Source organism: Muntiacus reevesi, chromosome 1 (genome assembly GCF_963930625.1).
Source record: "Muntiacus reevesi chromosome 1, mMunRee1.1, whole genome shotgun sequence".
Taxonomy (NCBI): Eukaryota; Metazoa; Chordata; class Mammalia; order Artiodactyla; family Cervidae; genus Muntiacus; species Muntiacus reevesi.
The window spans coordinates 6,381,109-6,393,971 of NC_089249.1; the positions used below are offsets into that span (position 1 = coordinate 6,381,109).

Below are 12,863 nucleotides of genomic sequence, written 5' to 3' on the forward strand. Positions count from 1 at the left end.
CAGAACTAAAGCATTCCCCTTATAAGATCCAAAGTCTGTTCTCTGCTTTGTCATGGATCACTGCTACTCGAGACCAGACCCAGAAATATTGTCTCCAATTATACCTCAGGTCCCACCTGAATGTCGAAGTGCAGAAAATCCTTGCTCATCCTTCCACTCCCAGGTTGGCTCACTCTCATTGTGCATGGAATGGAAGTCAGGAACCTCATGATACCAGTCTATGTCTGTGCTGCTAATAAAACAGAAAATGAGGAAGAAAGTATTAAGGAATTTCTTAGAACTTGAATGAAATGACTATATTTATAGAGATTTAAACCTTGTCAGCTACGTTCCTATCTTTTCACTTTTCAGAAATAAATAGTATCATAAAGGGCCTATTGTTAAAAAGAATAATTCATCTTGCAAAACGAACCAAACCATCTCTAGAATCTTGCAAGCACAATTTACTTGACTCTGCAATTTGACAAAAATTCTTTAAAGAGATGTGATCTTTGCCCCTCCAGTGGCATGTGAGGTTTTCCCGATCACCATCAGATCTTCAAAAGAATCTGAAAGACACAGAGATGAGAGCAAGAGCCAAGCTTGTTCACCTGCTGAGGCAGTCTCCCGTATGAGGGTCGCAGCTCCCCGCACAGTCACAAGGCCGGCAGCCGTAGTCTCCGAAGCCCCAGTACCCCACCATGCACCTCTCACAATGTGGCCCTGCCACCCCAGGCTTGCAAGGGCAGTCACCATTGCTGGGGTCACAGAAGGTCACCGAGCTGAAAGGAAGGACAGCTGATCCAACTGGATGACAGGAACACACTACAGCAGAGAAGACACAGGAGCAGCAGTGAGTGAACCGGCTATCTGCAGAGACTGGTCCCCAACTGTTCCCTCTCACCACACAGCACATCTCTGAGGGGCCTCCTTTACTCACTAATGTATGCTCAGCGAGCGAAAGCTAATTAAACTGCAGCTAAGAAGAATCACCAGAAAAGCACATCTGCTGCTAAGCCACCTAACTTATCATAAAAGTAAAGACATTAATATGAATGGCTTTTTGTCTGGGGTGATGAGGATGAATAAGCAAAGAAGACAAAGAAGAAGCAGTTAGTGAGAAAGAAAAAAAATCATGAGTGCATGGTGCTCTGGAAGCCGAAGCTTCAAGGAGGTGGGCAACATCAACTGTTAAATGCTGTAAGTGCAAGCAGATGAGGGGCAGGAATGGATCACTGCACCTCACAGCATGAAGACCACTGGTGTCCATGACAGGAACAGTGTCAGTGTAACAGTGAGTAGTGAACCTCATTGAAGAAAAGTCAGGAGAGAATAGGAGTAGAGGAAAGTGAGCATGAAAACAGACAGCGCTCTTGAGAGCTTTTCTATAAGGGCACAGAAATGGGGGTGGTAGCTTAAACTGGAGATAGGAACTGGAGTGAAGGTTTCAGTTTTTGTCTGTTTTGTTTGTTTTAAGATGGGGGAAATTACAGCATGCTTGATGTTGGTGGAAAAGATCCAGTATAAAGGGGAAAATTGATGAGTGAAAGAGAGATGGGAGAATTTTTAAAGGGATATTTGGGCATACTTGGGTAAGGATAAAAGGATGGGATTTGGTGTAGAAGAGGAGGTGTTGGCTTTGGGTAGGAGCATAATTAGTTCATAGTAATAAGATGCAAGGCAGAGCATGTGGATACAAGTGCAGGGAAGTGGATAAATGCCATGGTGGGAGCTGGGACTTTTCTTCTGACTGCTTGTTTTCTGAATGAAATAGAAAGCTATGTCATCAGGTGAGAGAGATGATGAAGAATGGGAGTGGGAAAGTGACTGAGAGACTTAGGAAGTGAAGTATAATTGCCAGCAGCATAAAGGGCACCTTTTGAGATTAGCAGTCATGAATTCACAGTGACCAGACAAAATGATCGGTTGCTTCTTCAGTTCTGCACGACTGGGGGAGTTCAGGTGTGGCACAGGAAGAAAGCTGGATTTGATTTGCTGAATGTTTGTGTCCTTCCCACTACATTTGCATCTTGAAGCCTAATCCCCACTGTGATGGTATTAAGAGGTGGGAGGCCTTTGGGAGGTTTGGATACAGTTTAGGGGAGATGAGATTGGAGCCCTTATAAGGGACAAAGAGTGCAGAGCTCTCTTCCTTGTGAAGGATGTGAGGCAACAACAGAAGTGGGCAGTCTGCAACCCGGAAGAGAGCTCTCACCAGAACCGGGCCATTGCTGGCATCACATTGCAGACTGAAACCTCCAGAACTGTGAGAAATAAAGGCTTCTGCTTAAGCCACCTGCCTGCCTGTCTGCTAAGTCGCTTCAGCTGTATCCAACTCTTTGCAGCCCTGTGGACTGTAGCCCGCCAGACTCCTCTCTCCTGAGATTCTCCAGCCAAGAATACTGGAGTGTGTTGCCATTTCCTCCTCCAGGGGATCTTCCCCAGTCTGCTTAAGCCACCTGCCTGCCTGTCTGCTAAGTCGCTTCAGCTGTATCCAACTCTTTGCAGCCCTGTGGACTGTAGCCCGCCAGACTCCTCTCTCCTGAGATTCTGGAGTGTGTTGCCATTTCCTCCTCCAGGGGATCTTCCCCACCCAGGGGCTGAACACGTGTACCCTGTGGCTCCTGCTTTGGCCGTCGGATTCTCTACCACTGAACCACATGGAAAGCCCTTAAGCCACCTAGTCTATGATATTTTGTTGTAACAGCCTGTATAGGCTAAGACGGCTCCTCAGAATAGAATCTTTAATCACCATTTCTGCAAGCTCTTTATATTAATCAAGAGTCCTGCTCCTCAGCCCTGTGGACAGAGCCGCCTGGTGGGCACGACTTGGCACATATGCAGTGGCCAACCAACAGTGCTGTGACAGTTTCAGCTCCCTTGTTTCACGCCTTCCAGAGAGTTAACCACTCCCACTTCTACACTGCTTCTGTTCTTTACATGTATTTCTATTTTGTGTGTATCACAGTGCATCATTATTATTTGCTTATGTGCCTGTCTCCCTTATCACCAGACTCTGAACTCTTTGACAGAAGTGTCTTTATCTTCTTATTTTGGCCTTCTATACGCCAGAACAGAGTCCAGAATACAGTAGATGCCCAAATAAGAATTTATGGAGGTGACCTGAAGGTCATCCCAGGCTGTGGGAGTCGTATGTGAAAGTGCCTGTTTGGGGAATGTGAGGAGTTTAGTGTGTGTAGAGTGTCCATTTAGGGGAAAGCAGTTGGGACTGATACCATTGCTGTTGTTTAGTCTCAGTCGTGTCTGACTCTTAAGACTCCATGGACTATAGCCTGTCAGGTTTCTCTGTCCATGGGATTTTTCCAGGCAAGAATACTGGAGTGGGTTGTCATTTCCTTCTCTAGGGGATCTTCCCAACTGATGAAGCAGAAGAAAAAGTGTAGAGTTAGATTTGGAGTCAGACCATGGCAGAACCTAACCTAAGAAGTTGAATTTTGTCTTAGGGGTATAAAGAATCATAGGAAGGAAACTGTTTAAAAAAAAAAAAAAAGCAGAATTATGACACGGTTAGAATTTAATTTTGACAGTTACTTTGGTGACATCATAAAGAGACTACCGTAGGGAGGGACTGATGTCAGGGAAACCAAACAAATGAGAAAGAACAAGGAGCTGAACTAAGACAACAGGTGAAGGAACAGGAGAAAAGGCTGGATGTGAAAAGCGTTTTAAATATTGAATTGATAGGATTCAGGGGCTGGATGATGAGGAAGAATGCATTGTTGAGGGACAGCAGAAACTGAGGAAGATTTTAAGGTTTCTAGTTTATGAAAGTGAATAAAGCAGGTTGGGGTAGGTGAATCCATGTTGGGGTGGAGATAAGGAGGAGAGGGAGAAAAATATGAGTTCGGGGTTAGACATATTGAGATGTCTGAAGAATATACTAATAAGTTATACTGTGTATGTGTGTGCTTAGCTGCTCAGTCATGTCCAAATCTTTGCGACCCCACGGACTGTAGCCCACCAGGCTCCTCTGTTCATGGGTATTCTCCAGGCAAGAACACTGGAGAATTGCCATGCCCTCCTTCAGGGCATCTTCCCAACTCAGCGATTGAACCCAGGTCTCCCGCATTGCAGGTGGAATCTTCACCATCTCAGCCACCAGGGAAGCCCAATAAGTTATACCAAGCAACTGGAAATAATAATCTGAAGTGTAACAGAAGGTTGGAGTCACAAATACAGTTTTGAGAATTGTCAGCAGATGGGAATTGAAACTAGGACTACTGGGTGAGAGTTCCCAGAGATAGTATACAGAGTAAGAAGATAACCAAAGTGGAACACTGGTGAACACCCACATAGTCCAGGCAGTGGGAGGAGCAGTAACTTGTGAAGCAGACAAGGACCAGATAGAAAAGGAGAAGAATCAAGTAGGTGTTGTTATGAAAACCAAGTGACTAACAATGTCAAACAAAGCAGAATGTGTAAGTCACATAAGATACATAATAGGACAGTAACGCTGTCACACAGGAGGGCATCGGTGACTTGGAGGAACAGGATCTGAAGAAATGGAGGTATTAATGGTATAGTATTCTGTTTAGATATCCTTCACTTTGTTAAGCCTATAATCATTAGGGTAGTAGTTTTCAAACCAGCAGGAATGTGAGAAGTCTGCAAAAGTTCTATACATGTTACATCTGTGAAATATACCTTTCCTCGCCTCTCTTATGCTCCCCTTGGTTGAGAACCACTAAAATAACATGGAATATTGCTCTTTTTAGAAACAAAAGGTATAAATTACCTTCTTGGGACTATTCATTTATTTGCTTACTCAACCAACAGTTGTTAGTTAATAATTCTAATGTTTATGAGGCATTTGTAGTTTACAAAACACAACAGTCAAATGTTTAAGGTCCTGCATACTATGGCCCTAGCCCACTTTTCTACTTTAACTTCTCATTACTCTCTTGCACACAGCCCTTATTCTAATTGAATGAGATGAATTCTTGCAATTAGGCTTTATTCAAATTAAGTGGAACCCCAATCTTTCCTGCTTTTTGTACCTTTATGAGTCCCAATAGGGAAATCTTTTCTCCTACATCTATCTTTCAAAATCCTACACATCCTTTAAGATCTATTCAAGTGTCAACCCTTAAGGTTGTCTCTGGAAGGCCATGGTCAAGGTGATTCAATGATTTGGAGTAGTGGAAGAACTCATGGTTGGAGCCCTATTTGCATCTTTCTTATAAAGACAGAACCTCACGGTTGAAATTCAGTGATGTTCAGAAAAGATGCATCACTCTTCCCACTGCAACCCCCTCCCACCCCACCAAATATGAAGCCCAAAGCAGCCATTCCATTTATCCATCTAATGGGCAAATTTACCTTAGAAATCATTCCCTATTTCAATATAGTTGAATATGATTTCATCCTTTATTTGAAACCCCTTAGTGCTTTAAAAATAGCATTTTGTTGTTGTTGTTTTTATTTTTCAGTGGGTTTTGTCATACATTGATATGAATCAGCCATAGAGTTACACGTATTCCCCATCCCGATCCCCCCTCCCACCTCCCTCTCCACCCGATTCCTCTGGGTCTTCCCAGCCCACCAGGCCCGAGCACTTGACTCATGCATCCCACACATACAGATGGCTAACAAACACATGAAAAGATGCTCAACATCTCTCATTATCAGAGAAATGCAAATCAAAACCACAATGAGGTACCATTACACGCCAGTCAGGATGGCTGCTATTCAAAAGTCTACAAGCAATAAATGCTGGAGAGGGTGTGGAGAAAAGGGAACCCTCTTACACTTGGTGGGAATGCAAACTAGTACAGCTGCTATGGAGAACAGTGTGGAGATTTCTTAAAAAACTGGAAATAGAACTACCATATGACCCAGCAATCCCACTCCTGGGCATACACACTGAGGAAACCAGATCTGAAAGAGACACGTGCACCCCATTGTTCATCGCAGCACTGTTTATAATAGCCAGGACATGGAAGCAATCTAGATGCCCATCAGCAGACGAACGGATAAGGAAGCTGTGGTACATATACACCATGGAATATTACTCCGCCGTTAAAAAGAATTCATTTGAATCAGTTCTAATGAGATGGATGAAACTGGAGCCCATTATACAGAGTAAAGTAAGCCAGAAAGATAAAGATCATTACAGCATACTAACACATATATATGGAATTTAGAAAGATGGTAACGATAGCCCTATATGCAAAACAGAAAAAGAGACACAGATGTACAGAACAGACTTTTCTACTCTGTGGGAGAAGGTGAGGGTGGGATGTTTCGAAAGAACAGCATGTATATTATCGATGGTGAAAAATAGCATTTTTTGTTATAGCTCTGCTCACTTCTGCTTTGCATCTCAGACAGTCAGGTGTCTACTTTTCTCTGACCAACCAGTATGTAAGCTCCTTGGAGGTGAGCATGGGCTTCACTCACCCACCCCCTGGAGTCTTCAGTGGAGAGACTTGAGTTCAACTCCAAGCTAAATTTTTTATCTTTATGAGCCTCACGTTTCTATTTTACCAGGTTGTATTAAGAATTAAATGAGTCATATTGTATGTCCCTAGGACTTAACAGGCAACTAGCAAATAGCAGATTCTGGTTACTCAATAGAAGACTGTTTATTTGAATTAAAATGCAGGGATGAAAAAGCTATTTACAAAGGGCAGCAGAGGAAAACACCGTAACAGACATTGCTTGAAAAGATAACAGTGTGTGTGTTTGTTTAAGGCAGTGTTTATTTATCTGTTCACTTATTCAGTAGGCATTTAATGAGCACTTACTGTGTGTTAAATACTGAACAAACTCCCAGGCACCAATTTGATATTTTTGGCTTTTAAAGATATCCAGAATTTAGCAGAATAATTATTAGAAGATTAAAAAAACTTATCTAATGCAAGGAGAAAAGTAAACATTCTGCCTCTAAATCACTGAGTTTTTCAGGAGACCAACTTTATTTCGGTTCATACAGTTATGGTGATTGCTGACATTAAAGTCCCTGATTTTTTTCTTTTGGTTGGGTTTTGTTATGAAAACATTAGGCATTTTCTCTTGATAGCAAAGTATTTTTGATTTTTCATTTGTTTTTAATTAAATAATTTGGACAGATTATATAGTATGTAACATGAATGTGTCAAAATGCTATGTGAAGACTTTTCAATTAAATTAAATCCCATAATCCAATAGAAACATTTCATTATTTTGAGGTGACTAAACCAATAGTTACTGTATCACTCAGTTAAGTCAACGTAGTTCTTGACAGCAGACAGGGGATCAGAAGAAAGACAAGATAGGACTCATCTACTGTATCAGATGGCATTCCATCACTACCGCCACTATCTTTCACTCTTATGGAAAAATCCAGTCCTTTCTAGGATTTGATCTCTCTGTACTGCCATATATTTTAAAACCTACACACATTTCAGAAATGGCCAGAGAAGAATGTGATTCTATTACATGTGCTAGTGGATTTCTGTCAATGTGCCTTCGCACATAATTAAAAGATAAAAATACCATTTGGAAACTATGCAGAATTAGCACCAGGCAAAAGCCCCTGACACCTTTCAGGGCATACTTTTTCAGCCTGCACACTGAGGCTCACTTTGCATACCTATCTCCTGAAGTTTCTATAGCAAGCAATATCTGTTATATACATAATCTACATTTCTTATTTTCTTCCAAAATGGAAGTATATTTTCTCCTTGTTTGGGAGGAGGAGGGAAGGTGGTTCTTAGCTGGTTCAGGTTATGATCTTCCAACATAAACAGTAAGTGCTTGGGTTGAATTTTAGAATCAATAATTTACTAATTGTTGTAAATCAATCACTTACTAATTGTTGACTCTAAAATTCAACCCAAACACTTACATTTTATGCATTCATTATGGTGAGATTCAAATTAAAACCAAGGGGGCTTTCCTGGTGGTTCAGTGGTAAAGAATCCACCTGCCAATACCGAAGACATGTGTTTGATCACTGGTCTGGGAAGACCCCACATGCGGCAACTAAGAGTTCACACGCCACAACTAAAGATCCCGTATGCCACAACTAAGAGCTGGTGCAGCCAAATAAATAAATTTTTTAAAAAAATGAGAACCCAGAGTGACATAAACCCTTGACTTCAGTTTTGTCTTCTCCTTGTTAGACATAAAACCCAATAGTAGAGACTGAACTAACATCATATACTATTATTCTAAACTTAATTATTAGTTTCATTATCATTTGGGGGGTATTCAGCCGTGGTAAATTGTTCTCAACAGCCAACATGGTGCTTTGAGTAGTAACCAGATACACTGGGTTGGCCAAAGTTCGTTCAGGTTTTTCTGTAACATCTTATACAAAACCCTGAATGAACTTTTTGGTCAACCAAATATTTAGAGGCTATGTGGCCTATCTATGTAGCAAATTATTACTTGAGTAATTATTAATACCACTACCTCCCAAAAGAAAATTCACCCTAGGCTACTCTCATACAACCATATTGATAAAGCAAAATTATTTAAAAATGTCATTTTAATTCCTCATTATTGTCACAAGGTTTCTTTAATAATGAAAAGAACTTATTTTAAACAATATGTTCTGTCTGGTATGTCCTGTTGTAAAAAAACATGACACAGTAACACAAAACTTCCAGAACAGATGAGACAGAGGAAACGAGTACTTCACAAAAGATTTCACAACAATTTTCCTTCAAATAATGAATTTAGATAATTGCTAAATGTTGTACAGATCTTATTTATAGATACATATTAGTAGCATTATATCTATTTTGTGATGTATTGTCCCTCCACAGAGCACGTACAGACAAGAGTGAGGACATAAGGCTGTTTTTTTCTTAGAAAAGGTAACTACAAATAGAACAACAGATGAACACTTTTTAAATAACCTTGTGTATATATAAGGCTCTGAAACTAATATCTGTTGCGATCACAAAGGCTGATGATAAATACAACTGTTAGGAAAGTACCTGTAATGTCTCAGGAAGACATTACCTACAATGCAAAGACAATCTAATAGAGCTGGTAAGGGCAAAAACTTAGAGTCAGACTAAGAGTTCAAATTCTGGTTATGTGGCTTACCCCTTATATGACTGTGAAATTAAACCCCTCAAGTCTCAGTTTTCTCATTCATGAAAGAAGAGTAATAATAACTATGCTACAGAGGTGTTTCTTTGAGGATTAAATGAGATAATGTATATATGAAGCAATGTCTCAGGCATTTAGTGGCACCGTATGCTTAGATAATCACTGTTACTGTTATCTGCATGAAACACACTAGCTTTAAATGTCCACCATTTATTCATTTATTCATCAAACCTTTACCAAAGAGTTATTCAGCTTTGGTGTTAACATGAACTATGCTAGGAGATGAAGATACAAAGACAAATAGAGAGCCATGTCTCTTCAGAGAGATATGCAAATAAATAATTGTTGTTGTTTAGTCACTAAGTCGTGTCCAACTTTGAGACCAGACGGACTGTAGCCCTCCAGGCTCCTCTGTCCGTGGGATTTCCCAAACAAGAATACTGGAGTGGGTTGCCAATTCCTGCTCCAGGGGATCTTCCCACGTCTCCTGCACTACAGGTGGGTCCTTCCCACTGAGCCACCAGGGCAGTAAGCGTGAGAACAGAGCTAGACCAGGGGGCACGGGACACAGAGGAAAGAATAAAAACTACCTCATTAAAGATAAGAGTTTTTAAGGAAATTAATTATCTAACTAGCTTTCAAAACAGGCTGAAATTCCTTGCTTTCCACCTGGGAGGAATCGGTGGCAAACAGCTTTTTTGACTAATCTAAGTCCTATAGAATTCATCTAAGTCCTATAGAGAGACAAGCTACCCCACGCCTGAGGTAGGGGTGGTGGCCGGGAGGAGCTACTCCACGTTCAAGGTCAGTAGGGGCGGCCGTGAGGAGATACCCCACGTCCAAGGTAAGAGAAACCCAAGTAACATGGTAGGTGTTGCAAGATGGCATCAGAGGGCAGACACACTGAAACCATAATCACAGAAAACCAGCCAATCTGATCACAGGACCACAGTCGTGTCTAACTCAGTGAAACTAAGCCATGCCGTGTGCGGCCACCCAAGACGGTCGGGTCATGGTGGAGAGGTCTGACAGAATGTGGTCCACTGGAGGAGGGAATGGCAAACCACTTCAGTATTCTGGCCTTGAGAACCCCATGAACAGTATGAAAAGGCAAAATGATAGGACACTGAAAGAGGAACTCCCCAGGTCGGTAGGTGCCCAATATGCTACTGGAGATCAGTGGTGAAATAACTCCAGAAAGAATGAAGGGATGGAGACAAAGCAAAAACAACACCCAGTTGTGGATGGGACTGGTGATAGAAGCAAGGTCTGATGCTGTAAAGAGCAATATCGCATAGGAACCTGGAATGTTAGGTCCATGAATCAAGGCAAATTAGAAGTGGTCAAACAGGAGAGGTAAGAGTGAATGTCGACATTCTAGGAATCAGCAAACTAAAATGGACAGGAATGGGTGAATTTAACTCAGATGACCATTATATCTACTACTCTGGGCAGGAATCCCTTAGAAGAAATGGAGTAGCCATCATGGTTACATGTTGAGTAGCCATCAACAAAAGAGTCCAAAATGCAGTACTTGGATGCAATCTCAAAAATGACAAAATGATCTCTGTTCATTTCCAAGGCAAACCATTCAATATCACAGTAATCCAAGTCTATTCCCTAGCCACTAATGCTAAAGAAGTTGAAGTTGAATGGTTCTATGAAGACCTACAAGACCTTTTAGAACTAACACCCAAAAAAGACGTCCTTTTCATTATAGTGGACTGGAATGCAAAAGTAGGAAGTCAAGAAACACCTGGAGTAACAGGCAAATTTGGCCCTGGAGTATGGAATGAAGCAGGGCTTTAGGCTAATAGAGTTTTGCCAAGAGAATGCACTGGTCATAGCAAACACCCTCTTTCAACAACACAAGAGAAGACTCTACACATGGACATCACCAGATGGTCAACACCGAAATCAGATTGATTATATTCTTTGCAGCCAAAGATGGAGAAGCTCTATAGAGTCAGCAAAAACAAGACCGGGAGCTGACTGTGGCTCAGATCATGAACTCCTTATTGTCAAATTCAGACTTAAATTGAAGAAAGTAGGGAAAGTAGAAATTGAAGAAAGTAGACCATTCAGGTATGACCTAAATCAAATCCCTTATGACTATACAGTGGAAGTGAGAAATAGATTTATGGGACTAGATCTGATAGACAGCCTGAAGAACTATGGATGGAGGTTCATGACATTGTACAGGAGACAGGGATCAAGACCATCCCCATGGAAAAGAAATGCAAAAAGGCAATATGGTTTTCTGAGGAGGCCTTACAAATAGCTGTGAAACGAAGAGAAGAGAAAAGCAAAGGAGAAAAGGAAAGATATTCCCATTTGAATGCAGAGTTCCAAAGAATAGCAAGGAAAGATAAGAAAGCCTTCCTCAGCGATCAATGTACAGAAATAGAGGAAAACAACAGAGTGGGAAAGACTAGAGATCTCTTCAAGAAAATTAGAGATACCAAGGGAACATTTCATGCAAAGATGGGCTCGATAAAGGACAGAAATGGTATGAACATAACAGAAGCAGAAGATATTAAGAAGAGGTGGCAAGAATACACAGAAGAACTGTACAAAAAAAGATCTTCACGACCCAGATAATCCCGATGGTGTGATCACTCACCTAGAGAAAGACATCCTGGAATGTGAAGTCAAGTGGGCCTTAGAAAGCATCACTACGAACAGAGCTAGTGGAGGTGATGGAATTCCAGTTGAGCTATTTCAAATCCTGAAAGATGATGCTGTGAAGGGGCTGCACTCAATATGCCAGCAAATTTGGAAAACTCAGCAGTGGCCACAGGACTAGAAAACGTCAGTTTTCATTCCAATCCCAAAGAAAGGCAATCCCAAAGAATGCTCAAACTACCGCACAATTGCATTCATCTCACAAGCTAGTAGAGTAGTGCTCAAAATTCTCCAAGCCAGGCTTCAGCAATACGTGAACCATGAACTTCCAGATGTTCAAGCTGGATTTAGAAAAGGTAGAGGAACCAGAGATCAAATTGCCAACATCTGCTGGATCATCAAAAAAGCAAGAGAGTTGCAGAAAAACATCTATTTCTGCTTTATTGACTATGCCAAAGCCTTTGACTGTGTGGATCACAATAAACTGGAAAATTCTGAAAGAGATGGGAATACCAGACCTCCTGACCTGCCTCTTGAGACACCTGTATGCAGGTCAGGAAGCAGCAGTTAGAACTGGACATGGAACAACAGACTGGTTCCAAATAGGAAAAGGAGTATGTCAAGGCTGTATATTGTCACCCTGCTTATTTAACTTATATGCAGAGTACATCATGAGAAACGCTGGCCTGAAGGAAGCACAAGCTGGAATCAAGATTGCTAGGAGAAATATCAATAACCTCAGACATGCAGATGACACCACCCTTATGGCAGAAAGTGAAGAGGAACTAAAGAGCCTCTTAATGAAAGTGAAAGAGGAAAGCGAAAAAGTTGGTTTAAAGCTCAACATTCAGAAAACTAATATCATGGCATCTGATCCCATCACTTCATGGCAAATAGATGAGGAAACAGTGGAAACAGTGTCAGACTTCATTTTTGGGGGCTTCAAAATCGCTGCAGATGGTGATTGCAGCTATGAAATTAAAAGACACTCCTTGGAAGAAAAGTTATGACCAATCTAGATAGCATATTAAAACGCAGAGACATTACTTTGCCAACAAAGGTCCGTCTAGTCAAGGCTATGGTTTTTCCAGTGGTCATGTATGGATGTGAGAGTTGGACTGTGAAGAAAGCTGAGCGCCAAAAAATTGATGCTTTTGAACTGTGGTGTTGGAGAAGACTCTTGAGAGTCCCTT

General features: G+C 41.3%; 1 protein-coding gene across 4 annotated transcripts in view; it reads right to left on the minus strand.

The window, feature by feature from the left end:
• Positions 1–12,863, minus strand: part of NTN4 (netrin 4) — a 122,954-nt gene that overhangs the window by 15,555 nt on the left and 94,536 nt on the right. For 2 of the 4 annotated variants that reach the window (XM_065937126.1, XM_065937118.1), the window contains exons 6-7: positions 591–804; positions 117–229 (exon numbers count right to left, since the gene is read on the minus strand). In XM_065937126.1, the coding sequence (XP_065793198.1) occupies positions 117–229; positions 591–804 (327 nt within the window). Of the gene's footprint in view, positions 1–116; positions 233–590; positions 805–12,863 lie in introns of all 4 variants that reach the window. The other 2 variants (XM_065937121.1, XM_065937114.1) reach the window with 1 other exon arrangement.